General features: G+C 42.0%; 1 protein-coding gene across 3 annotated transcripts in view; it reads left to right on the top strand.

The window, feature by feature from the left end:
• col4a6 (collagen, type IV, alpha 6) overlaps positions 1-27,479 on the top strand; it is a 144,902-nt gene that overhangs the window by 99,171 nt on the left and 18,252 nt on the right. Inside the window, exons 5-26 of one of the 3 annotated variants that reach the window (XM_082528136.1) lie at positions 7,238-7,372; positions 8,409-8,453; positions 8,695-8,814; positions 8,935-8,991; positions 10,222-10,266; positions 10,450-10,512; positions 10,910-10,945; positions 11,073-11,114; positions 16,992-17,081; positions 20,477-20,530; positions 20,644-20,706; positions 20,852-20,896; positions 21,479-21,532; positions 22,397-22,463; positions 22,544-22,654; positions 22,742-22,882; positions 23,211-23,249; positions 24,143-24,238; positions 24,503-24,660; positions 24,812-24,994; positions 25,619-25,802; positions 26,905-26,949. In XM_082528136.1, coding sequence (XP_082384262.1) covers positions 7,238-7,372; positions 8,409-8,453; positions 8,695-8,814; positions 8,935-8,991; positions 10,222-10,266; positions 10,450-10,512; positions 10,910-10,945; positions 11,073-11,114; positions 16,992-17,081; positions 20,477-20,530; positions 20,644-20,706; positions 20,852-20,896; positions 21,479-21,532; positions 22,397-22,463; positions 22,544-22,654; positions 22,742-22,882; positions 23,211-23,249; positions 24,143-24,238; positions 24,503-24,660; positions 24,812-24,994; positions 25,619-25,802; positions 26,905-26,949 — 1,873 coding nt within the window. The remainder of the gene's footprint in view (positions 1-7,237; positions 7,373-8,408; positions 8,454-8,694; positions 8,815-8,934; positions 8,992-10,221; positions 10,267-10,449; positions 10,513-10,909; positions 10,946-11,072; positions 11,115-16,991; positions 17,082-20,476; positions 20,531-20,643; positions 20,707-20,851; positions 20,897-21,478; positions 21,533-22,396; positions 22,464-22,543; positions 22,655-22,741; positions 22,883-23,210; positions 23,250-24,142; positions 24,239-24,502; positions 24,661-24,811; positions 24,995-25,618; positions 25,803-26,904; positions 26,950-27,479) is intronic. The other 2 variants (XM_082528138.1, XM_082528137.1) reach the window with 2 other exon arrangements.

Consider the following 27,479-nt stretch of genomic DNA (forward strand, 5'->3'; position numbering starts at 1 on the left):
AAAAAAGTGCATTCTTGGATATCTCAGCCGTCATTAGAGCAGATATGATTTGGATGAGGTGGTTGGACCTTTAGGTTGGTCTGTAATCCAGACTTTCAGAAGCTTTAGTGACAGTTTCTATGACACAATTCAGCAAAAATGTTATGAAACCAGATTCAAAGAACAGAAGTGAATACTAGATTACTTCTATAGGCGCAATGTTTGCATCTGAAGTCAGCACGTTTAAGCACGTTTAAGCTGAGGTCCCTACTTTAATGGACCTCAGCTCAAAAGTTTTTGCCTTCTCTTAAATTCAGTTCAATTCAATTAAAGTTCATTTATGTAGCACCACATCACAACAAAAGTCACCTCAAGGCACTTTATATTGTAAGGTAAAAAGCCTACAGTAATAGAGAGAAAATCCCAACATTAAGACAACTCCCTTTGAGCAAGGGCACCTGGTGACAGTGGGAAGGAAAAACTCCCTTTAAACAGGAAGAAACCTCCAACAGAACCTGGCCCAGGGAGGGGCGGGGCCATCTGCCGCGACGGGACAGCATTTCCTTTGTGATGCCAACAATGAGATTAAGAAAAAAATCAACATTCATTTGTTTGAACTGATACTCAATATTAACGCAGTTAGGTGTTTGCAACCTAAACTCCTCATGTTCACTTAACACAGCAGTGTGGAAAACACATTTATTACTAAAAAAAAAAACAATTCTGCAAATTTACTTATAATTTAAACAGAAACTTGTTAAAATGGTCAAATTCATGAAACACTCTCCTAAATAAAACAGGAAAGCTGACATTTTTTCCACTCGTAGCTAATCCACCTTTAGTTTTGGGATGTTTGATTGGTATAACTTGTCTTGTTTTTGCTGATACAACAGGATTCATTTGTTGCTTACAGTTTGTATGATTTTCACCCATGTTTTTTATCTTTGAATGCTTTTTAACCTTTAACCTTTTCTTTTTACTCTTTTTTTAACCCTTTAAAGCCTGAATCATGAAATAATTGCCAGAAAATTTGTTTGGTTTTTTAAAATAGTGTATATTTAACTTTATTTTTTTTATTGTTTAAAAATAAATCACATTTCAATTTTCATATATGACATTTAATTTGTATTATATTTGCTATATTTCTATATTTGTTTTTTTTTTCTTCCAATTGCTTAAAAATGTATTGTGCAATTTATTTAGGTTTTTCAGGGGGAAAATTCACACCGATGATGTCGAAGTCCCAAAAACTGGCAAAAAAGCTGTATGCATTAAATATGACACACAATGTTAAGGGGTTAACTGATGCCGACACGCCACTGTGATAATTTATCTTTAAAATGTAATGTAGCACAAAGGTCAAAATAAGATGGTATCATGAGAAAGGGGTGTAGTTGAGACTATTTTCTCAGAACAGGATTACTGTTATCCACTTTAGCTTATTGCAACTGCAATACTGCAGTGAACTGAAGTATTTAAGCACAAAATTCCTCTTCTTTCATTTTCCATTTGTCTCGACCTACCAGATAATTCAACACTGATTACTGTAATTAGTTTTTAAGCCAAACCTGATTATCTACAATACTTGCGCAGTGGTTTAGAGGTTTTAAAGGTTTAGATGAGTTGTGCATGCCAATTACATGTGCTGTTTGCTCTGAGCAGTTGGCATCATTGTGGGCTAACTTTCAGGGTGGACGCATGGGAGTGTAATGTTGCTTTAGCTCCAGTTATACCACTTAATTAAAGTTTCTAAGACCAGGGGATAAAAGGCTGTAAACCATATATACAGCTGTAAAAACCTATTCTGAAACTTTTACCTCATGTTTTAGTCTTTCTTGTAGAGATTCATAGTAGTTTGCATTTAAATAACAAATAGGAAGTTGCTCACTTCCTGGACAACAGCTGAGGAAACTCCACAAATTTATGGCATCGTCCGCTGACCAGTAATAGGGTATTTACTGGTGGGGTAAGCACCTGGGTGAAAACAGAGAACAGTTTGTGTGTAATGGCAGCCATCACCAAACCCAGAGGAGTCAATTGTAGAGCGGAGCTGTAGGAATCTGTCTTATGGAGTATGAAAACCATACAGTGTGTTGAAAACTAACAATCCAGCTCCACCAGGAAATATTAGAAAGTTTGATGCAGCGAGCTTCACTGCAAACCAGAATCAGTAAACTTTGGCTACCATTTAATTAACTTACATTCAATGATAGTTTGGCTGTAATATTTTATACCTAAAGTATGAATAGCGAAAGAAGCTGTTTTATGTTTATATCACAAGGGAAACTGATAAAATATCTGAAAACACTTTGTTTCTTTACCCAAAATAAAAATGTAAGTTTGCAAAGAAACTTGTTTCAGGTATAAAAACCAAAAGAATCAAAGATGCACTGAAATCACTTGTGAACTAAAAATCTTCAGGGTTTTGGAAAGTAGAGCAAATTGACAAAACAGTAAATTATTTCAGCCAGACAGTTAATGAAGGAGAAGCTAAAGAAATATCTCACAATTTTTAAGCTTTGTTGCTTTATTTATGTCAGCAATAAAAAGAAATGTATCATGAGCTTATATGCTGTATTGATTTGAAATTAAACTCTTGAATGTTTGGTCCGATATCACACAAAGAAAAAAATCTGGAAGCCGCGCAGAGGCTTGGAGCTACTCGGGATGAGTTGTGGAGCAGCTGAAAATGTTTGGATGTTTTTCAGCAGTTAATTCAAAGTGTTAAAAGTTTTCAAGTGCTTGTCCAGGTCAGCTGGGTCATTTTTTTATGTTTATGGAGGGACAACTTTCACAGCCATACATACATAAATACCAGGCCACTGAACTGTTTTCTGGGAAAAGAAACCATGTGATTAGTCTTAAATTTGCTTAAAAAAATCGAGGCTTTACTTTCACTTTCTGTCTGTGGTTGGTTTATCCTCAGTCATCTGGAGCAGGACAAACATGCCTGGGATAAACGAGATGTTTAGGTTTGCAGTCGGACCATTAGTGAATAGACCTAACCCAAACATTCCCATCTAAGGAGGATTTCCTTCTTTCTCTTTTGTCTGTAATTTTAAATGGACGGAGTGTGGGAGCTTGTTTCACCTTTAACGGCATCAAGAGTCCCGTCCTTTCAGCCCGTATTTTCACTCTGCCTTTTTGGCAAAGGCGTTTGAGGTTCTGCCGATTCATTTGGCTCCAACCATAATTGGGTTATCAGACTGGTTTGCTGATTAAACTTGCACCCAAAGACCTATCATTTGCCCACCCCTTGCCTCATCTTCAGCCCATCATCAAACCCAAGTGAGCATGCGGTGTGACAGCTAAAATCTTCCCCATAGCACAACCGGCTCACAGAACAATGTGTGCGGATAAACCCTCCAAGGGCCCGAGGGCGTGTGTTCGCGTTTGCATGCGTGTGTGTTCATAAACAGCACACATACACACACACTGGTTATCACACGAATGTTGGCTAGAATCTGTCTGTCCAAGCACTCTCCTCTATCAGGAAGTGAGGTATGCTCGATGGGAGCAGCAAGTCCAGAGAGCTTAGTGGGCCAGAATAGGGTCCATTGTGCCCATTATGCTGGTAGGGATTTGGGCCTACAAACTGACTAGTCTGCTGGAAGGTGATGAGGATGGAAGGTCTGGAAGAGCCGGGCGGAGACCCGACGGGATGGCATGAAAACAAACAGGGATGCCAACTGGCAAATGAGACGGTGTCGGGACTCAGGGAGATGCTGGCAGGGGGAAAGATCAACGATAAAATTTGTCTCCTTGTCTACAAAAAGCAGAGCTAGACATATACTTAATTAAAGGCCATTTAACTACTTAATTCAATCTTACCTATATAGCTCCAAATCACAACAACAGTCCTCGATTTATTTTGTGAGGTAAAACAGAGAAGACCCCAACAATCAGACAGCAAAGTCAGGCAAGAAGAGAGCCAGAGATTAAAGATAACTAATAATTAAATGCAGAGTGCTGTTTAAACACTTAGAGAGTGAAATAAGGCGAGGAAAGAAGAAACACTCAGTGCATGGATGGCTTGTTAATTTACTTCCATTGCTCTAGCTGATTCATCTCCAGCTTTGAGCTCTGTTTCCAGATGCATCAAGAAGCTGTTTTTGAAGATAAATAAAACTGTGATCTTGTGAGGTCTGTTCTCCTTCATTGAACCCACTGTACAGTCTAGCACCAAAGTCCTTGTAGAAGCAAGACCGGACAGTTGTTTGAACAGTCATTGATTGGGAGAGTAGATTTCTTCCATATTGGTTTTCCCCCCTCATTGGTTCTTTTTTGAATCCAGAATTGAATTTCCCGCTCCTCACATACAAGGTCACATACTTGATCACAAGAGCACTTTGGTCTCAGACTGGAGGCTTATTTGTGGCTCCTAGGATATTTAAAAGTAGAATGGGAGACAGAGCCTTCAACTTTCAGGCCCCTCTTTTATGGAACCAGCTCCCAGTTTGGATTTAGGAGACGGACACCCACTCTACTTTTAAATTAGAGTGTCTATTTTCCTGTCTTCGTCCCCTCACCCCTAACCAGTGACGGCAGATGGATGCCCCTCCCTGAGCCTGGGTCTGCCAGAGGTTTCTTCCTGCTGAAAGGAAGTTTTTCCTTCCAACCGTCACCAACTGCTGGCTCATAGGGGGTTTTCTAATTGTTGTGGTTTTCCCTCTATTATTGTAGGATTTTTACTTTGCAATATAAATAAAGTTGAGTTGAAAAGACTCGTTCTAATCCCCCTGGTGAATTTTAGAGCAGCTTTAAATTTATGGCAAATTAAGCCGCCTGGATGTTATTTAAAACTACATGTAACTGTTTTTATGGCGGTTTCACCCACCTTCTTGTTTCATCTCTTCTCTTCCCCCTCCTCTCTCAGTTTTTTAAAACCATACCATGTTAGGGAATACACAGATGCCTTAAACCCTCAGAACCTCCCTCAAAGAGTCAGGGACAATAAACAGCTCAGACTTTCAGAGATTTCGGTTTTGAAGCCATTTTTAGCATTTGTTGGTTATTTTACAAGCTTGTAAACATCTTTTTTTGGTTGAGGCAGAAAAAACACTGTTCACTAACTGACACCAGATCGTCTTTTCACCTTAACCAACTCTTCACCTCTCACCTTTTATGTAAGGCCAGACAGACGCTTTGAAAGTGACCCATGACCTGAAAATAGAAACTAAAAAGACGGTGGAGCCTTTGGACAAGGTGACCCCATGACCTGCTGAGTTTTAAATAAACAAAGAGATACTTAACCCAGTGGTTGGAGGTCTGCTAAGACATTTATAGGTGTATGTTGCTTAAACTGTGATGACAGCTGGGAGGAAGACAGGTCAGAGATTAAGCATTAGGAAGTTGGTGGAAGGTGAAGAGGAAAGGAGAACCAAAAAGAAAGAGGGAGAAGAAATGATGTATAGCAGTTGTTTCAATAAGGAGTGATGGAGGAATGAGGGATGAAAGGAAAGGCGTGAAAGAAAGCAGCTTCCTATGGGATCCCTGCATATTTTCCCTGGGTGAAACCAGGTGTGAGTGTGAACTATGGGCCAGACAACTCAGGCAGGCTGGCACAGCCCTGTCATTAAGCACTACCTGCCTGCCCTGAGGCTGGAAAAAGAGCTGAGAGCTCAGGTAAGACAGTGTGACAAAGACCAGTCTGGCATCACTGTCACTTTACAAAGACAAACACATTTACAGTGTTTAAGTGAAAACCCTGTAAATTTGTTTTTACCTGTAAACTTACAGCAAAATTCTGCTAGCAGGTGTTTCACTGCCACACATTAAAAACGCACTGATATTAATGTGAGTTATTTAATTACTGTCATTAAAGTTGAAAAAGTTGCCATTAAACACGAGAAGGCAAGTACACCCACCTTGAATTCCAAGGTTTCACACATAATAAAATAACATCTGGTCCAAAATTGAGTAAATACAACCTGAAGTGAAGAACAGCCCACAATGTGTTACACTGTGTTCTTGTTTATGTAGCAAAAATTAGGCCAAACTGCAGAAGCAGTGTGAAAAACGTTGTATACCCTATGATTCAGTAGCTTAGCTCGTTTAGCAGCAATAATTTGGATCACTTGTTTCCTTCATGATGTTATGAGTGGCTCACATTGTTGTTGTGGAATTTTGGCCCACTCCTCTTTACAACGTTGCTTCAGTCCATTGAGGTTTGCAAGCGTTTGTTTATGCACAGCTCTCTTAAGGTCCCACACCAGCATTTCAGCAAAGTTCATATCTGGACTTTGACTGGACCATTGCAATATGTTGACTCTTTTCTTTTTAAGTCATTCTGCTGAAGGCTGGTTGTTTGTTCACATGCATTTTTGCCTTATAGCCATTCCCACATTAATGGGCAGCAACAATTATTCGTCTAAGATTATTACTGATGTCTATCCTCCACACATATGCAAACTCCACACAGAAAGACCCCGGCCTGATGTTGGAATTGAACTCAGGACCTTCTTGCTGTGCGGCAACAGTGCTAACCACCGTGCCGCAGTTTATATTCTCAAGGAAATTTAAATCTATTATTTATTCATAATGAGTTTACGAGCCCATTTCTTTGCATGTCGCTGCATTCTTTTACATGCATTCTTTGCACGTAGAAACTGCACTCTTATTTCAGTTTATGATATAAGACAAGCTTACTATGGATTTTGTTTTCGTACTGGATTTATGTTTTTGTTGGGGTTTTTTCCTGCGGCATTTACATAATAACAAGGGCTTAAAATGGCCTCTGTTAGCTTTTTTAGCTGTGAAGTTAAACCTTCACAAACATCTGTCCCACTCTCTGCCCACTCCTCCCTCTGTTCATCTCCCCTCTCCTTATCCAGTCAAACTGCTTAAAATGTGAGCTAATGGGAGGCTGTCAGTACTTCTGGGTGCTGTGTGAGTGTGTGTGCGTTTGCCTGAAGTAGAGCCACCTGTTAGTGTTTGTTGTGTTTATGCTGCCCTCCTGTGGTCACGACTGAGCGGTGCACCTGTGAGCTGTGTGAGTCATTTAGACAACATGAATTTTTGGCTCTTTCAAGACTAAAATGTATTTTTCATTAATTTTACTGTAATTTCTTTGTATTCTCTAACTGAATGTGAACCTACAGTAGCTGTGCCTCTACTAGGACCACATATCACTACTTGTGTTATTACATGGACTACACGTGAGCCACACTCACATGTTAACTCTCCCCGTGGGTGTGCAGTCTAGGTTTTTCTGCTTGCAGTTTGGTGAACAGTGATCATGTCTTCTCTTTGCTCTCAGGGTCGTCCAGGAACTCTCGGTGAAGTTGGACCGTCTGGACAGGATGGGCCACGTGGGGTCCTTGGGCCTTCTGGGCCAAAAGGAGAGAAGGGCCACCTTGGGCTGAAAGGACCGTCGGGTCCAAAGGGAGACAAAGTAGGTGCTTCAGATCTTTACGTTGGTTGTAATTTGTTTTTCCCATTAAATGTGATTCGTTCACTCAGTGGCCACCTTGTTAACCCATTAAAACCAATGGGAGTGCTGGTTTTAGGTCAAACTTTTAGATCAAAGGAAACATTAGCACAAAAAATATCAGCAGTTCCTGAAAGCATCATTTCTGTTCTTTTCCTGTGATGTCATTATGGTAATCCCTGGTAGGGCTGCACATCCAAATCTCAACGAATATCACAGAAAGCAGAAAAAACAAAATAATAAAAAAAAACAAAGTAAAATAAACCCACATTCAAATGTTTGTTTTCTGTAGAGCTGCTTCTCACTCACTCACTTTCTCTTCTCTCAACCAACCTTCTTCTCGGGATTACCGTAATGACCCTAATATCCCTGACACGTGCAGAGTCGCTGCTTTCAAGAACCGTTGGAATTCTTTTAATTTAGCAAAACATTCAGCAGTTACTGGAGTTACAGGTGTTTTTAAAAACATTAGCAAGACACCTGTCTGATGCCAGCATCGGGTCTGGCTATAGAGGGTAAAATACATCTACTACAAAATATCTAAGTTAATGCAAAGATTTAATGAGCTAATCACAACTCCACGTGGCATGTAGACATGTTCAAACTGGGCTTCAGAATATGTAAGAAATGTGATCTCAGTGACCACAAAAGCATCTCTGGAGTTTACAGAATAATCTGAGAACAAAATCTCTGAGCAGTGTTTTCGACACCTTATTGAATCTGTGCCATGAAGAATTAAAGCTGTTCTGAAGGCAAAATATGGTCCAGTCCAGTATCAGCAAGGCGTACCTAATGAAAAGATCCATGATGTATGCACATACTGTGTATAACTAATTAGCAAATACATTTTTTTAATAATATCGCAGTTTGCTAAATATAATGCTTCATGCAAACATTGTACATTCAGATTTTCTACACCAAGCACGCAGTTGCATGTTTTTCCCACAAGGTGTCTCCATTTAAAGTTATTGTATATTTAAAGTATTTATTATCTTTGCAGGGACCAATGGGAGTGCCTGGATTCCAAGGAAGTGATGGTGTGCCTGTAAGTAGACAGATGCAAACGGTATCCATTAATTTCCTTAATGAGGTTTCTTGTCATTAAAGATAACATCAAGTTTTTTTCAGATTTTTTTCTCTTCCTCGTCCTTCACATTAAAAATTCCAGATCATATTGTGTAAAAAGTGCAGGAATATAGAAAAAAATGATCATGGAAATGTAAATATTCTAATGAGAGGTCAAATTATAATTTGTCATCATGTCCTTATTATCCTTCGCTGTGCAGGGTCACCCTGGTCAGCCGGGCAGCAGAGGACCACCGGGACTGGACGGCTGTAACGGGACCAGAGGAGATCCTGGAGATCCCGGCTTTGGGAGGGGATACCCTGGCACCAGTGGATTTCCTGTACGGAAAGACATCCTGTTTCATTCACCTCACATATTTTAATCTCACGTATAGCAATACTTCGAATATTATATTTACATACAGAGACAGAGATACTGATGTTGTGTTTGCCTCCAACAGGGGCTGAGTGGGCCCAAGGGTCAGAAAGGAGAGCCTGTATTCATCTCGGAGAATGCTGTAAGCTCCCACTCATGCACACTGATGCTGCTCACAGGCTGATCTCTTTACCAAGGCAGTTCAGCTGTTTGCAGTATCAAAATATTGCAAAAACTTTACTTTTCCACTTCCATTACTCTAATTTTTTATTAAGTTGGACAAATCTTTTAGTTCCTGCATCTTTTCCTCCTTAATCCCCCATCCCATCATCCTTACACATACAATCACAATCTCCATATAGGGAAGCTATGGATTAGAAAGAAAAGGAAGTCCTCTCTAGCAGTAAAACCACTTAATATTTGAGTTTTGATTGGTTATCTAAATAAACTTTATTTCAGTAGTCAGTAGGACAACTGAAGGTGTGGAAAAGTGAAGCAAAGGTTACTAATATTTTCACAAAGATAATTCTCCCGCAATTGATAGTTCAGATTTCCTCCAGCGGTCATTGATGAGTGGTTGTTGATCAAAGCGATCCAAATGTCGAGTCACAGGCAGGCAGATGTAAACAAAACGTGTCAGAGTTCATGAAATAAAGAGGTAAATTAAGCCTGTGCTACTTTATAAAGAGGCTAGGAACACAGAGTGATGACGACAGAGCCTGAGGAAATGACAACACTATTTGTACATAAAAGGGTAATCAGGGTAATGGAAGGTAACGAGACACAGATGTGTGGTTAGTAAATGTTGTTGTATGTGTTTTCTTTGCATTTTCTAAGCATCTCAATTTGTCAATAAACTCTAACACAAACTGAAACTAACAACCACAAGTTCAGCAACATCTTTATTGAGGAAAAAGTCCAACAACCTAAAAACAAACAAACATAAACCTGCACTGAAAGAGTTTTTAATTTAGGTGATATTTGTTGATCTCTTTGACACATTGAACTGCAAATTACCCAGCATATGAAGGAAACGGGTTACTGTGGCACAACTTTATTGACATTTGCAGCATGAACACATGACATGAGTGAACAGACAGAACGTTTGCGTGCAGCAGGACGACGTTACTCGATGGCATCAGCTGGATCGACTGCCAGCCTGATACAGTTTATTGAAAGCTGCTAACAGATTTAAGTTCTGATTTACCGAAGCTGCTGGAGTGGCATTGAGCCCACTTTGACTCCTGCTGATAACCATGAATAAAAATCCCAATGTTTGCCACAAATGAAGACGACCGTGTTCTGCCATGTGTGCAGAGGTGTTGGTGCATCTTATTTATTGTTTGCTCTTCTCTTTATTGCCCTCATCTAGGCCATACAGGGTCCCTCGGGTGACCCAGGACCCCCTGGCCCACCTGTAAGAGTTTCTTTTACTATTTCACCCAACAGCATAAATATTTAATGCAAGTAGTAGTACGACTGAGCTCTGTGAAATATGCACTGGATGTTAGCAATGTGTGGTCTAAAATAATGTTACACCACAGTGAAAACAGCACCGCTGTGTAACGTGGGTTTGTTTTCATTTGTTTTATGTCTGCAGGGTTTACAAGGTCTTTATGGTCCAGTCGGTTTTTCTGGTCCCGAAGGACCTGAAGGATACCCAGTATGTAAACTCATTTATCTGTTTCCTCTTCCTCAGACCGATCCCTGCATCTACACCTTCACATTTCTTTTCTTTTGTTTAATTAATTTCTAATTTGCAGTATGCTGAATGCAGTGATTATGAAGGAAAAACTGTTCTACTGCCTTGTGTGATGATTGCTTTAATATTGCTTTATTAAATATCGTACATTCATAAAAGTTCTATGCAAGAAGGCATTTAGGTTCTATGTAACAGCGTGTTTAAAACTTAGAGATATTAGTAGCACATTTTTTTAGCTTAAAAGTGGTATAACCTGCAAACCCTGTGATAAGTTAGTTCCAGTCACATTACAGCCAGAATGTAGGTTTATGTATCTTTAACTTATTGAGCTTAGTCTGACTCTTTGTCCTGTTTATAGGGCCCACCAGGTCCTCCCGGTCCCCCAGGGCCAATGGTAAGTATAATGGTACACTAAAGGGACATATCATTTCTTTGAATTTAGACAAATGGCTGCCTTTTGGTAGCCTCTCTTATTCTCTCATTGTTGTCCAGAAGTACATATGAACCTTTTTTGTTTTTAGGGGAGCCGTAGTGACGCATCTCAAGGAGAGAAAGGAGACAAGGTACGCTGTAAACCACAGAGCTCACAACAGATTCATCAATTTAAGTCACACGTACACAAGCAGCACTGCTGATGCTGCTCGTGGCAGTGATTCATTCATCGCACACGCGTGAAAAAGACCGCAAACAGGAACCATGGTTGTGCTCCCTTTATGCTACAAATATGGAAGCAAAGTGTTCTGCGTCTAAAGTTTGCCACAGTCAGTGTAACTATCTATGTGTTCATTTTTTATGGTTTTATCTGCAAAAGCATGTTTTATAAGTTAGATTCCTACTCAGAGTAAAACAGAAGCGTGAGCAGATTGGACAGAGTTAGAAATGAGTGCATCAGAGGAACAGCTCAGGCTGAGCAGCTTGAAGACGGTTAAAGAGAGGCAAGGCTGAGATGGTTTGGATATGTGCAGAGGAGGGAAGAACAGTGAAGATGGAGCTGCCAGTCAGGAGGACAAGAGGAAGACTTCAGGGAAGATGTGTGGCTCTAGTGAAGGTGGGCATGCAGATGTTTGGTGTGACAGAGGAGGATGGAGGGATAAAGGGAACATTTGAAAAGAAAAAAAGATTAACAGCACAGTATAAAGAAGGGTGGGCTTTAAGGTATGAAAGCCTTGTGATTGACAAGTCAGCAAAACGTCCACTGCTCGCTAAACACATTTGACTGCAGGAAAATAAGCCTGTGACTCATCTTTTCTGTACAGTCTGTGTTTAAGATTAGGATGTAGTCTCGTGTCACAGAAAGGAGAAACAGGAAATCAGCAGTGAGGGCATGCAGGAAATAGCTTTGTCTCCTTTTAGAATTTATACCAAGTTACATTTATTTGTTGATGGAAGAATCACTATAAGATGTATATAAATGTCTGCCCCCAGTTTCTTTCCAAAGAAAGAAAAAATCTTTCTATTTGTTGGAGCAAAAACTTGTTTTTAACCTCACGGGGACCCAAATGCTAATAATAAACTGCTATTAAAGCAGAGCTCAGATTTAAGTCATTATGTTGGTGAAAAACGTTCTTTAACCACCGTTTCACGTTGTTTTGTAGTAAAATGTTATGGATTCTATATTGTAAAGCAGCCATTCCCAAAGGGAAAAGTGCTGTGGCCCCCTTAAAGCCAGAAAATTCTGCTTTAATTCACTTTGTTCATAAGTGATAATTTCATATTCATGATAGAATTAGTACACAGTGTTACTGTGGCATGCCTGCAGTACCTGCAAAGTCCACCAGGGGGCCCCAACTGACACTTTGGCAATCAGAATCAGAATCAGAATCAGAATGGGTTTATTGCCAGATGTTGAGGTTTACAACATTAGGAAATTGCTGCGGTGCTTCAGTGCAAACAATAAGAATTAAAGTGCTATGTAGAAAGAAAGATATGTGCATGAGATATACATGAGATATATACATGAGAATAAGAATTATGAGTGCTACGTAGAAAGATATATACATGAGTGCAGGTGGTGATCAGTGCCAGACATGAAATGATGCAGTGACACAGCGTAGGGTCATGTGTTAGTGGCGGGGACAGTCATGTGGTTATTGTTCATGTGTCCAACAGCAGAGGGGAAGAAACTGTTCTTATGGCGAGAGGTTCTGGTGCGAATGGACCGGAGCCTCCTGCCTGAGGGGAGCAGGTCAAACAGACTGTGTCCAGGGTGAGAAGGGTCAGCTGAGATCCGGGCTGCACGCCGCAGTGTCCTGGAGGTGTACAGGTCCTGCAGAGATGGGAGTCTGCAGCCAATCACCTTCTCAGCAGAGCGCACAACACGCTGCAGTCTCTGTTTGTCCCTGATAGTGGCTCCAGCGTACCACACGGTGATGGAGGAGGTGAGGATGGACTCGATGATTGCAGTGTAGAATTGCATCATCGTCCGTGTTGGCAGGTTGAATTTCTTCAGCTGCCTCAGGAAGTACATCCTCTGCTGGGCTTTCTTGATGACGGAGGTGATGGTGGGCTCCCACTTCAGGTCCTGGGTGATGGTGGTACCCAGGAAGCGGAATGAGTCCACAGAGGTGATGGGGGTGTCAGACAGGATGATGGGGGGGAGTGGAGCTGTGTGCTTCCTGAAGTCCACAATAATCTCCACTGTCTTCTGGGCATTTAGCACCAGGTTGTTGTGGCTGCACCAGGACACCAGACGTTCAACCTCCCTCCTGTAGGCAGACTCATCCCCGTCCGAGATGAGCCCAATGACGGTGGTGTCATCTGCGAACTTGATTAGCTTGACAGACTGGTGGGTGGAGGTGCAGCAGTTGGTGTACAGGGAGAAGAGCAGAGGAGAAAGAACACAGCCCTGAGGGGAGCCGGTGCTGATGGTCCGGGAGTCCGAGACATTCTTTCCCAGCCTCACGTGCTGCTTCCTGTCCGTCAGGAAGTCAGTGATCCACCGGCAGATGGGATCAGGCACATTCATCTGGGAAAGCTTGCCTCGGAGATGGTCTGGAAGGATGGTGTTGAAGGCAGAGCTGAAGTCCACAAACAGGATCCTGGCGTAGGTTCCTGGGGAGTCCAGATGCTGCAGGATGAAGTGTAGGGCCATGTTGATGGCGTCATCTACAGACCTGTTGGCTCTATATGCAAACTGCAGGGGGTCCAGGAGGGGGGCCGTGAGGGTCTTGAGATGGGAGAGAACTAGGCGCTCAAATGACTTCATGACCACAGATGTCAGAGCCACGGGTCTGTAGTCATTTAGTCCAGTGATCCTAGGTTTCTTGGGGACAGGGATTATGGTAGAGGACTTGAAGCAGGCAGGCACATGACATGCCTGCAGTGAGGAGTTGAAGATGCCAGAAAACACTGGGGCCAGCTCGTTTGCACAGTGTCTGAGGGTGGCAGGAGACACACCGTCTGGGCCGGGAGCTTTTCGAGCATTCAGACTCTTAAACTGCTTCCTCACATCTGCTTCATGAATATGAAGAGTTGTGGTCGGAGGAGGTGGTGTGAAATCCTCTTTTGTGTGGGGTGAGGAGGGGGGTGTTGTAGGTGAACGGTTTGAAGGTGGTGATGGCTCTATGGAGGGGGGAGAGGTGGGGGAATGAGTGTCCAAAGTGTCTCTATTGTTGGGGCCGTTGGAGGTGTGAAGGCTGCCTGATGGCTCGTCAAAACGGCAGTAGAAGTCGTTGAGGGTGTTGGCTAAGAGCAAGTCATCAGTGGAGTGGGGGGTTTTAGGCTTGTAGTTTGTAATATTCCTAAAACCTTTCCACACAGAGGCCGAGTCATTCTCTGAGATCTGCTGCTGCATCTTCTCAGAGTGCTGATGTTTGGCAATGTCCACTTCCTTAGTGAACTTGTACTTGGCCTCTCTGTAGCAGTCCCTGTCTCCGCTTCTGAACGCCTTACTCTTTTCCAGCCACAGCTTTTTGAGTTTAGGAGTAAACCAGGGTTTGTCATTGTTATAACTCACCCTGGTGCGTGATGGCACAATGCTGTCCTCACAGAAGTGGATATAGGAGGTGACAGTGTCCGTAAACTCGTCCAAGCTGTTAGAAGCAGCCTTCATTGTGTCCCAGTCTGTGGTCTCCAAACACGTGCGAAGCTCCTCCACAGCCTCCACTGCTCTACAACCACTAATGACAACAGCAGGCTTTAAGTGCTCCAGCTGTGTGTGTGTGTGTGTGTGTGTGTGTGTGTGTGTGTGTGTGTGTGTGTGTGTGTGTGTGTGTGTGTGTGTGCGTGTGTGTGTGTGTGTCGGCTCGAATGACACTAAAGTTCATTGATTTAATGCCGTGCATGTTAACATTTTGGTGGTGGCACAGCCTGCTCTTCTTCCGTCCATTGCATCCCTCCCTCCTTCTCCTTTTAACCCCACCCGTTCCTGCATCCCTCCACCTTCCTCCTCTCTCCATCCTCTTCTTGACACATGTGTTGGACTGATTTTTGCATCTGTTTCCTGAATGATAAAAACAATCACATGAGCCTCTGCTTGTTTCGGTCTGGTTTGTTCTTCATGTGATCCGTGCTGCCGCTGAGACAAACGCAGACTCCCTGAGACAGATCGCTCAGCTTAATCCTGACCAGCTCAACTCCAAGTTCAATTATTTTGGCAATTTCTTTTCTTTTCTTTAGATTGGGGAGTTTGTCCGATGTCCAGTGGCTTCACGGACTGATTTCTTTATTGTTGAATGACAGCTCAGAGATTTCTCACCATAATTCACCCAAAATTCGTCCCACCCATCCAGTTTTAAAAACACCTCTCCAGTTCAGATTTGCGAGTGGGCTGGAGCTAATCCCAGCTGACTTTATGTGAGTCTATCCCACCCTGGACTTTTACCAGTTGAAATTTCTGAGTTGTCACTCTGGAGGACTGTAACCTGTCGGCTGTAACTGGGTGCTGCAACCACTCGCTCCTGCTTCCTGTATGATTTTATTTACCCATCTTGACCACATCAGGCCTCTGGTGATGATTGCTGAGACTTGTAGGTCATTCTCCCACTCCTTGACTTCTTATTCACCACCCGCTCATCAATCCACACACCCGCCCATACCGATTGAACAAATGGCACAGGTGCTACTAACATTCATCTTCCTCACACACTGCATGCATGCTGTGATCAACCAAAACCCGTAGCGACTGAGCAAGGATAAAAACAGGGATGAAGTGAATGTGGAAACAGCTGGATCTTCTCCAGCCTGGTGAAATGCACTTTTAGGATTGAATTACACTTTTTTTCAGTAAACAAATGTGCAGCATGTGTATTTCTCTTTAATTCTGGCCTTGAATTTTTATACACTGACTATAATATATAAAGTGTCACTAAGCTTTCTTCTTTTTTATCTATCACGGCTATTATTCCTTTACCTTCTCTAATCTGTTTTTGAGCCTTATATTTATATTTTACCCTCTTTTTTTGCCTCCTTTTTCTTTTTCTAAAATGCAGTAAATTTATATGACAGAAAAGAGTCCAACTGTAAGGCAGCAGTTTCTGCGGACTACAATGTTTGCAGATGACACTGTGATCTGCAGTGAGAGTTGGGAGCAGGTGGAGGGGACCCTGGAGAGGTGGAGGTCTGCTCTGGGGAGAAAAGGGCAAGTCAGTATAAGCAGGACAGAATACATGTCTGTGAATAAGAGGGAGACAGGTGGAAAGGTGAACATGCAAGAAGCAAAGGTGGTCAAGGTACCTGAGGTCAAGCATTCAATCAAGGAGCAGTGCACAAGAGAGGTAGAAAAGAGAGTGCAGTCAAGTGGGAGTGGGTGGAGCCGAGTGTCAGAGGTGATTTGTGACAGAAGGATAACCGCAAGTGGGAAAGAGAAGATTTAAAATATGTTAGTGAGACCTGAAATGGTGTATGGTTCGAAGACAAAAGAACAGGAGGTTGAGCTGAAGACGTTAAGGTTTTCATTGTGAAAGTCCAGAATGGATAAAATTAGACAATTATTTTGTGTGTCAGAGCAATGAGGCGACAGCTAAATGTCACAGCTGCCACCAAAGGCAGACTGTAGGGTAAACGCTGTCTCCAGGTGGAAAACCAGAGGAGTGATACACCTCATGTTGTACAGCGTACAGAGTGTGCAGGTGTCACCTTCTCGCCTAAAGAAGCTTTAAAAAGATCTACTTTCAATATAAGGACTGATGTCCCTTATCGACTGTGTGCACATTTATATGCATAACAGCAGGTTAGATTAACTTTGATTAACATTAGTTGCATCTGATGCTACTCTGCTTCACACTGTACTGAGAGTCCAGATCTGCTCTGTTCAGTGAATATAATTTAATGTGATTTTTCAAGGTGCTGATGCTATTTTCTCACCTTTGCTTCAGTAAAATAATCCTCCCATTCTCTCCTTTTCCTCTCCCCTTCTCTCCTTCCTTCCTTCTTTCCCCTCCTCTGCTCTTTGCGTCTCCTGATTGGCTAACAGTGTGTTTCGTGTGTATTTCGGACTCTAGGGTGACGTGGGTCTTCCCGGACCCAGGGGTAGTCCCGGCGACACGTCGCTAAGCGGCCCAAAAACACTCACTATCTACAAAGGAGATAAGGTAACACAGCAAAGGAAGGGAAGGAGCGAAGGTTTTTGAGCTAACACAACAGACACACAAAAACACACGCAAGGATGTGGTGGGGGTTTCACTGCAGAAAGTAACCAAAAGAAAGAAGTGCAACGATGCAGCAGTAGGCAGGCCAAAGGTCTAATAAAGAAGAGGAGCAGTGATTGCAGCAAACCTTACAAACCTCAGAGAGGAGGACGTGCTGGAGGGAGGAAACAAGGAGCTGAGGGAGGACGTGAGGAGACACGGGGAGAGGTGGAGGAGAGGTCGGTCATCACTGTCCAGACTCACAGAGAGCAGCAGTCGTGCATCTTTAATCAGAATTTGGAGAAAAAATCATTTACATTTTTCAGCCAACCTGATTTTTTTTTATTAAGATCATTTAAGAAATACAGTATTTATCCCATATTTGTTTTACAGCTGTAATAAAAGTAATGAAAGCAACACAGATGCTGCATACTGTGAGTGTGAGAGACAAACTATGGCATTAAAGGTGCTGAATCATTAACTGCTGGAAAACCACTGAGTTTAGGTTCAGTAAAAATTGCTCTGCACCAAAACTAGGAAGCTTTTATTGTGAAAGGTGTTTGGATTAAATAGTTTTTCTTCCTTGGGATGTGTTGTCATTGTGCAATGTGTTTGAGGCTTATAACGTTTATGCATTAAACTGCAGTCTAGTGAAGACGGCAAAGTGGACCCTAGTGAAAAGTTTCTGTTATAAACTTTTATAAACTGTTATAAACTCAGCATGTCTGAGCTTTCAAGTTCAAACTATTGATCCTAAATTTTTTGGTAGCTTTCAAACACATGACACAGACTGACACATCTTGAGTACAGACAATTTTGGAAACATGAGGAGATCTGCCAAAAGAAATCAAATCTGTTTATAATTAGTTAAAAAAAACTTAAAATTGAATCTGACTATTACTGTCTGAACCTCCTTCAAAGTTTCTGTAAGTAGGATTAAAGTTGTAAAGAAACAACAAACACCAGCCTCTCTTCATCCTCATCCATAAAGCTCCTCGCTCCTCTCCTCGGTCTGCGCTCTCTTCAGCCGCTTCCTGCGCGGCCTCATGCCGTCCATCCTCCAGTCCACAGTCTGCCCTCTCTTCCCCTAAACGTTCCAAAAGCTGGGGTTGTTTTTTCCCGCGCTTCGTCAGCGTAAACAGCTCTTTCTTCCTTGGTCACCGCATCCAGGGCGACATGGGCTTGCCTGGTGACCCCGGCCAGCCAATGATCAATGGCGTTGTGGAGTTTGTGGGTTTTCCCAAAGGAGACAAAGGAATGCAGGTTTGTTGGGAAACACGAGTCATAATTAGCGTTTTATTTCACTGTCACAAAAAAATCAGTTTCAAACATAAAAAAGTCATTTTAATGGTGGCAACAGCCTGAAAGTGATCGACACCATCATGTGTTGGTAAACTTGTATGCTTCACTTACTTACATACTTTTCTCCCAGGTTCACTGCTTTATGAATGAGAGAAACGGACATTTTTCTTTGGTGTAACCGACACATCCAAACCAAGACTTCCTGTTATGTCCATGTGTCACTGGGAAAAGTAGATTTTTAATTATTGCCACATGACAGCGATGGTCATCTAGCAGATTTCTTGAAAAGCGAGCTCTCTATTTGCCCAACACATATTGTTTTTGCTTCATGCAACCAAAGCACGCTCCAGCGTGGCTGATCAATATAAACACAAGCAAAAAGCTTCCTGTCCTTTACCAAGACTTTGTGCGAATGCATCTACCTTCTGTTTGTAGAGGCGAGCAGAATAGTTTCTGAGCCTATGGCCACTCAGAAAGTTAAAAACCAACACTATGCTAATGCTGCAGCTTTATATTGAACGCATTCACAACACTAACATCTAGTTTTGTAACGCTATCGCTAATGTCAGGGAACATTTCCCCTGATATAATAAATCAGTTAAAACATGCTTCCCAAAACGTATTAAAGTAGAAAAATGCACGGCAAAAAGGACTCTTCTTTTATTTCCCCTCTACAAAAAAAGGTATCAAAGAGAAAAAAATCTACAAAAATAAAAGAAAAATGGAAACTTTTTCCTGGGAAATGTGATCCTTTTCCAGGGAGGTGACAGACTCCCTGCATCACTGAAAACAGTAGGATAGATGAACAACAAGAACAAAAAATTGGAAGGGTGAAGGTGACCAGCTGACCATATACCTTTTGAGCATATGAATTCCCCTGGGAAATACCACTGAGTGATATTTACTCACCGCGTGGGTGAAATCACCCCATGTTAGTGCTTTAGGGTCTAAGCAGACAGCAGCAGCCACATTAAGCTGTTAAATGACGAGCTGCATGAGACCGTTTTCTTAGCAAGGTGTTGTTTTTATCAGACTGAAGCAGGATTAAATCAGATCAGCCGCACAGCGATGGAAAAACGCCACATACGTCACGATAATGACAACCCTTTCTTTTGGTAGCTCTTGCTCCGAGACCTCAGTGATCTCCAGACTTTTATAAGACCTTTTGTATGCCTGAGTCAGTAAAGGTTTCACAGCTGGAAGGTCAAATAATAAACCTCAGGCTACGTGAATAAGAGACAAATGGAAGGAAAAGATGTGGAAAAATGACGTCTTTAATTCCACTTCATCAAAACTGTAAATTAGGGAGGCACTAACAGTCACTGTTATTAAATTACATGCAACAGACTTGAGGCACAACAGTGCTGCATGCATTTCAACAAGAGGAGTACGTCTACTTGACTGTCCAGCAAACTATGACTGTCGCAGACGATCCTGATTTTAGCACAATTAAATACAAAACCCACTTATCCCCCAAATTGTGACGCTTTAAATGTGCTCTAGATAAGAACTGAATGCAATGATTTGCAAATATTTTATGAATAGCTGAGAAAATGCGTAATGTTAAGAAAAATGGTTAACTGGCCAAAGGTGAGTCACATGACTAGATATAAAAAGAGCCTCTCAGAAGTAATGCAGGGCAGAGGTTCAACAATTTGCAAATTGTCGAATAATTTCAGAATAATGTGCTTCAATATCAAATTATTAATACTTAAAATATGTCGTCATCTACAGCGCATAATATCAAAAGATTTGGAGAATCTGGGGGAATCCAAAGATTCCTATTGGTTGTCTGTGACCTCTGGGTGCTCAGACGGCGCGGCATTAAAAACAGGAATGATTCACTCGTGGAAATCATTCCATGGGTTCAGGAACACTTCCACAAATTCATCCACAAAATGCCAGTTAAAGCTCTACCGCGCAAAGAAGAAACCACACGTGAACAGGATCCATGATTTATTAAAGGCAATGGATGAAAAACAAATGGGGATGGAGTGCGTAACAAGGATGGATTTTTTGCTGTTGTTTACTTTGCTCTCTCGTTGCCTCTCTCAAAGGGTGACCCCGGTCCAAAGGGAACTAAAGGATACCCTGGAATACCCGGCCTACCTGTAAGTATTCAAACAGTTTGCTTGTTTATTTTTTATTTCATGCCCACCATGCAAGATGCATTTTAGGAGAAATTGTGATTCAGGAGACCTTCCTTTTTGTCGCTGAATCACAGAGACCCTTTGGCTATCCTGGAGAATATGGAGAAAAGGGCATTCCTGGATACCCCGGGAGCAGAGTAAGACTCTGTGCTTTTTGGCTTCAGTTAAAGTGCATTTAGTGACATTACTGTTTGAAATTCCTTCCTTATTTCCCTTTGTGAGGGGAACCTCACCATTTCCTCTTCTTCTGTGGTGGGTGTTGTTTGTGTTTCTGCCAAGCAGGGGGCTCCAGGGTTTAACGGACCGCCCGGTGTTCCAGGACTGCAGGTAGGGTTTGTAAGACTGTAAGCACAGAGTAATAGTTCTCACATTAATTATGAGCCACAGAAAATACTCAGCTGGCTTACAGGTGAAAGTAATTGTTTCTTTGCCTTCATCCCCACAGTTATCCTCTTATATTAGACACATGGTCTTTCCTACATAGAAGAGGAGATCCATCTACTGTTGTAGTAGATGGATCTACTATATGGATCAAATATAATTTTACCTTTATTTAGTGAATTGGGGTTTCATGTAAAAATGTAGTTGATGGTCTTAAATCATAGAAAAAAAGAGCAACACATTTGTTGCCCTTACTCCATGTTAAGAATCATATTCATGTGCATTCACAACCAAAAAGTCCCACAAAAACCAAGAAAAAATACAATACATACTTTGAAGTACACTTCAGATAACCTCATAATATCTATAGGAAACTCAGGAGTTACTGCATCCTCTTATTTCCTAACTCATGACAAAATATATATATTATTGTCAACACAGACACCCCTGCTGCATGGCATGATAGCCATTAGACTTTAAACCTGTACAGTATGTTAAATTTAGATTAATTTTTCTTCTTCCACCCAGGGACCCAAAGGACGTCCAGGCACCCCAGGCTCATCGGGCTACCCAGGATTCAAGGTAGAATCACTGTTCCTCTAAAGCAGATGTATGGTACAAGTCAGGGGTATTTTCTTACAGCTGTGTTTTCCTATATCCTAATAATTATAAAGAGACATCAACATTTCTTACTAAAAAGAACTTTTATATCATTTGTAGTGAACCTGTGAATTTATAACACCACAATATATCAGATCCACACGCCGTAGGCATAAAGGCAGCAGCTGAAAGGGCAAAGTTTGTATAAAGCTTCTCTGCTATTTCACCAGCAGATGGGGCTACTGTGCTCACACTGATGGTAGCAATTTTTATTGCTCTATCTGTCACATATACTACTCTTGTTACAGAGGTAATGACAACTTGTAAAAGCGGATATTTTTTAATATAAAACATTAACAATAATTAAATTGCCTAATCACGGATCTTCATTTATAGACACTACCCTAGCTTAGCAGTTACAGGACATTTCATTAAACCCTTTTGACTTCTTGGTAACATATATCTAATCAGCTGATAATATGGCAGCAGTCGTATTTGGACATGTTGACATGGTCAAGATGACCTGCTGAGGTTCAAACAGAGCAAAGAATGAGGAAGCAAGGTGGGTGAAGATGCCTTGTTAATATCAAAGGAGAGCGGCTTGACTACTCTGAGCTGAGAAGAAGGCAGTAACTCAACAACCGCTCATTACAGCCAGAAGAGCAAACGAGCATCACTGAAAGCACAAAATGTTAATATCACTCTGCCACAATGACACATTTTCAGATACACCCTCTGGGTTTTATGGTTAGCTAACTGAAAATGGTTACTTATCTATATGTTGGTTTAGAGAGATGATACCATCAATATTTCTGCTCTAACCTGTTTTTTGGGTACATCTTGTAGGGAGACCAGGGAGACCCCGGACCCCCAGGACCTAGCTCTTTTGTTAATGGGGGTTATGCTATTCAAGGTAACACCTTGAGTTTTTTTTACACATGTGTTCCTGTGAACCACCGGCCCTTTAACCACCTCTTCTGTGATTGGTTGCAGGACCTCCAGGGGACTCGGGTTTACGTGGCTTTCCAGGACCCCGGGGTGACCAGGGACCTCAAGGCTTTCCAGGACCTCCCGGCCAACCAGGACCTGATCGTTTTGGTCCAGGTAATACACACAAATTCACACTGATCACGGAGGATTAACCACCATCAGTAATGATCTTTAGACAACAGAAGCTGTCTGTGCACACAGGTCTTCGAGGTCCTCCTGGGCCCAAAGGTGTAAAAGGAGAAGTGGGTGACCCCGGCTTACGGCCCACTGGTTTTGAAGGTTTCCCAGGACTCCCTGGGCCCCCAGGTCCCAGTGGCCTTCCTGGACCTCAAGGCCCTCCAGGTACATTTACACAAAAACAGCAGATAAAGCTCTGTGGTCCTTCCCTCTCAGGCAAGCAGAAGTAGAAACCGAATATTTGAAAGTACAGCTTTATTTTTATTTCCTCCAAATTTTCTTATACATGTTTGAGCTTTGACTGTTGTGTAAGTTGTGCTCAGTTTCTGTTACTGTTGGGGTTACGGGGATTGAAGCAAAATATTTTTCAGTATATAAAAAATAGGTTTTTACATTTTAAACACAATAAAATTCAACTACTCGGTAGAAGTGAAAGACAAGACATAGAAACACTTTCAAATATAACAGCTGACTGACTTTGCTGTCCTTCAAGGCACAAACGCTGAGCCCTGCTACATCTATCCTGATACAGGTCAGTCCTACAGGTATCCCAAAGGCAGCCATATTTCTTTGAAACTCGCCAGCAACAATCACGCTGCCAAAGTGAAATTCAAAACCACAGACTCAACTTTCACAGCCAGCATCTAGCTGCCACAATGCTTTATTTGATCACTTCTGTGCTGTGGAGGGAGCGGTTGTTAGTATAGAGTGTAGCCAGCTTCAGTCTTGGATATGAGAGGCTCTCTCTACTGATCCAAGCTGCTTCTCTCATCTCTGGTGACAAGGTGTCGCCTGCTGTGAACGTAATTCACAGATCTCATGTGGACATTAACGCTTGCTAGCAAAAGATTTCTTTAATGACTGTTTATTTGTAAAACACACACATGGAAACACAGGAAGAAACAGTCTGTGTAACATACTGGAAGGAAATCATTGGAAAAACAAAAGATGATTTCACTGGCATGGAAGATGACTGTGTTTGGGTATTTTCTTTGCCGGGGTAAGGCTCCGAACTGCAACAGGCTGTGCATGCTGCTTCTGGTGAGTAGCTCTTAACCATGACGGTCGATGTAAAATCACTGAAGGGGTTCATGTTGTTTTACATTTTAAGATGACAAAAAATAAGCCTCTCATCTTGCAACAGCAGCTTAAATCTTTTGTCGAATCTGGAAACCAAACAAAGCAAACTAACCTGATTTTAAACTGTGGCTTCGAGCCGCACTTCCGCTCTGCTGGCTTGAGTAATTCCTTTTCCGGTTATTGAAAGCTTGGTTTCAAAAGCAGAAGCAATAAATCAGTTCAAGAAACTTAAACAAGTATAAAGTGTTTGTGTAAAATCTTAAAGTAACAATTTGTGACTTTTAAAACTACTTTGCGGTCAGTGTAACCTCTAATGGGTGTAGCTTTGCGTGTGTGTTTGTGCAGGTGACTCTGAAGGTCTACCAACTGCTCCCCCTGGAGGCCCCGGGCCGCCTGGTCCCACAGGATTTCCAGGAAACATTGGTGCCAAAGGGTTTAGAGGTACACGCAGATATGCAGACTTCATGAAATGAAATGATTTGTTTCTCGCAAAAAATATATTTAAATCATCGCGTATTTCAAAATGAGTCAAAATTGTTGTCGAGAAGTGAAGAGGTGAGTGAGGAGTTTACCCACACAGTAATAAATGAAAAGCAAGCAGCAAAATACAAATACGAAGCATTGGTATCCAAGGAAACTAAAACACAACTGGAAATGGAAGAAAAAGTGCGACAATCTACAATTCTTAATCCCGCCGTCCTGCAGGCGACCCTGGTGACTGCAGATGTTCTGGAGGAGACTTCTCGGGGTTAGATGGACCACCTGGACGTCCAGGAACCAATGGCAGTCCTGGCCTGCCTGGGGTGAAGGGTTTTCTTGGAGACCCCGGTTCACTAGGCTTCAGTGGTCTTCCAGGACCTAGTGTAAGCAAAACTCTGCCCTTGATATGACTTGAATGGGAATTATTAATAATAATCATCATCATCATCATCATCATCGTATTAATCATAATGATAAGTAATTTAAATGCATGCATACCAGTTTCTGAAGTTTCACATTTCTGTAACTTTGCAGGGTCCTCCTGGTCAGCGGGGCTTCCCCGGGCGTAAGGGAGAGAAGGGGGCTCCATATTACCCCACCCTAAATCTGGGGTTGAAGGGAGTCATAGGAGATCCTGGACCCAGAGGACCTACAGGTGAAACAGGAAATCCTGGAAGAGACGGGCTGCCTGGCTTCCCTGGATTTCCTGGACCCCCAGTGAGTCCTTCGAAACACAGTTTACATATTAGTTCATCTTCAGAAAGATTTTCATTTAATACGTTTTTAAAAAGACGTCCAAATGACGATCATTGTTTCCTCTTTCCTCTCATATATTTTCTGTCCTTTCATTTCGTGTTTTCCCCTTTCTTCTTCTTTTGTTTTTCGTCTCTCGCTTCTTTGCTGTCTTTTCATCTCATTCCCTTATTTCATTTCTTCTCCTGTATAATTTCTGTGCCTTTCTGTTCTTCCCCTTTTATTTTGTATATTATCATCTCTTTCCTTCCTTTTTCTCTTTTCCTTCCTTTTATTTTCTTTTGTCTTCTGTTCTCTCTCCCACCTTTTCATTATCCTTCTTTTGTTTTACTCATATTTTCTACCACTCACCTTCTTTGCTTTCCCTTTTTTGCTTTCTTTACTTTCTTTTTCTTATATTTCCTCTAACTTTCCTTTTCTCCTTCTTCTTGGTTTTCTCTTTCCTTTAATGGCCTATCCTCTTTCCTGTTTCCTTATTTTCCATTCCCTCTTCCATTTCTCACCTTTCTTTCTTTTCTTTTCTTTTCTTTCCTTTCCTTTGCCTTCTTCCCTTTCCTTTCCTTTCCTCTTCTCTCCTCTCCTCTCTAGGGTGATGCAGGCATCGGCTCAAGGGGAGAAAAAGGATTTCAAGGGTTTCCAGGTTCTAAGGGACGTCCTGGAGGCCCTGGTGAGCCGGGCATTGGCTATGATGGAGCACCCGGCTTGCGTGGAGACCCTGGAGAACCCGGTATACCTGGTTCTCCAGGTATACCGGGTTCACCTGGAGAGAAAGGTAAATAATGGTGTTTTGAGTGTGTGTCCGTGAGACAGAGAATGACAGAAAATATGTGAATGTGTGTCATACAGTCTTCTTCCACAGGGCGATATCCACACCACCTCATCCCATCACTGTCCATCCTCAGCACACAACAGTTATCGTCCTCACATGCTAGATCATTATAAGACCTCTGTGAGGCAGCCTGTCCAGGACTTGGACAGAGCTTGTGGCTCTTGTTAGATTTCCTCTTCCAAAGCAGCTTCCTGCTCTCCGTGTTTCCTCGGCTGCAGCAGCAAACGATTAACGAAATGATTAACGGTCTCCATTAATGTACTTACACACTTCACCTGCAGCCAACAATCTATAAACTGCTTCCTTAATGGAATGATTGATGCTTAATGATGATGATGTATTTGCTGATTAAGCTAAAACGACTGTGCTTGTTTAGTCTCAGAACAGGTGAGAAGTTTGATGTTTGCCATGTCTGGCTTTTTACCCAAAAATCTGCTGCTAAACTAAATTTACATAACCAAACCAAAACATAGTTTATGTGTGTTTTTTCCTTTGCAAATCTTTTTTTTTTTTTTTAGCTTATCAACAGTCAGCTTCTAGCTACACTTTTCAGTTTTTTGCTACAGCCACAATGAATATAAAATGATGGCGGCAGCAGACGCCCGCATCTTCCTGAGACTAAATGACACAAGCCTTTCGGCAGCAGCTGGCCACTCATCTTTAGTATGAATGTGTGCTTTCATACCATGACGACTGATTAATTTTTGCTTTTAATATGAAGGTTATTGTCGCTGGCAGGAGTTAAGAGAGAACGAAGTGTTTGGATGCATCGCTGGCGCACAGATGCCCCTCCTTCCTCTCTCTCCTCTCATGTTGACGGCAATAACCTGTTTTTGCCTGAACTGAATGAACTTATTGCTGATTTGCTGATACCTGTTGTGATGAAAACCCAACTCAATGGCTTTATTGGGGCATGCAAATCAACCTAAGTGGCTTTGTATGCTGCCACCTTCTGCCTCTCCCTCTCTCTCTACCTGTCTTTATCTCCCCCATCCATCCATCCCCTCGTCTCTCTGACCTCCTTTGTGCATGTGTATCTATCCAGGTGAAAGCATCTGTGAAGGGCTTAATGACGCCGAGGAGGGACAGGGTGGGTAACTGATTCTTTTATCCACCAGCCAGGCTAGTGAGCCTTTGACAGAACCTCTAGAGTTAGTTGCAGGCAGACGAGCAGCTGGTGGATGACTATGCTGCTGCTATTTACAATGGAAGCAACCTGTTTGGTCTGTCTGATGGGTTTCAAAAAACGAGCATTCCACATTCAATGAATGATGCTTCAATTATATGACTTTCAGAAACTAGAGAAACTTTTTAGGCCAGTAAACCTCCCACAAACAGTTGGGTCCAAAGTTATTGCAATAGTGTGTAAAGAACTGTAAATGTCATAATTCATGAAACTAAAACAGAGAGAAAAGAAGACATGGTATCAATGATGACCATTAAAAATATAACCATGGGTTTTGCTTTAGTCAAGCCTGTAGGACCTCGAAGATAGAAAAGGGAAAAATTACTCAGTATATTTAGGGAGACAAAATAACTTGTGATCATAATCCAAACCTAAGCCTATAATCTGGTTAAACAAAAGTTGTTGTCTTCGTTCCCTAATTGCCAAGATTTGGG

Source organism: Aulonocara stuartgranti, assembly GCF_965226115.1.
Source record: "Aulonocara stuartgranti genome assembly, chromosome: 3".
Classification (NCBI taxonomy): Eukaryota; Metazoa; Chordata; class Actinopteri; order Cichliformes; family Cichlidae; genus Aulonocara; species Aulonocara stuartgranti.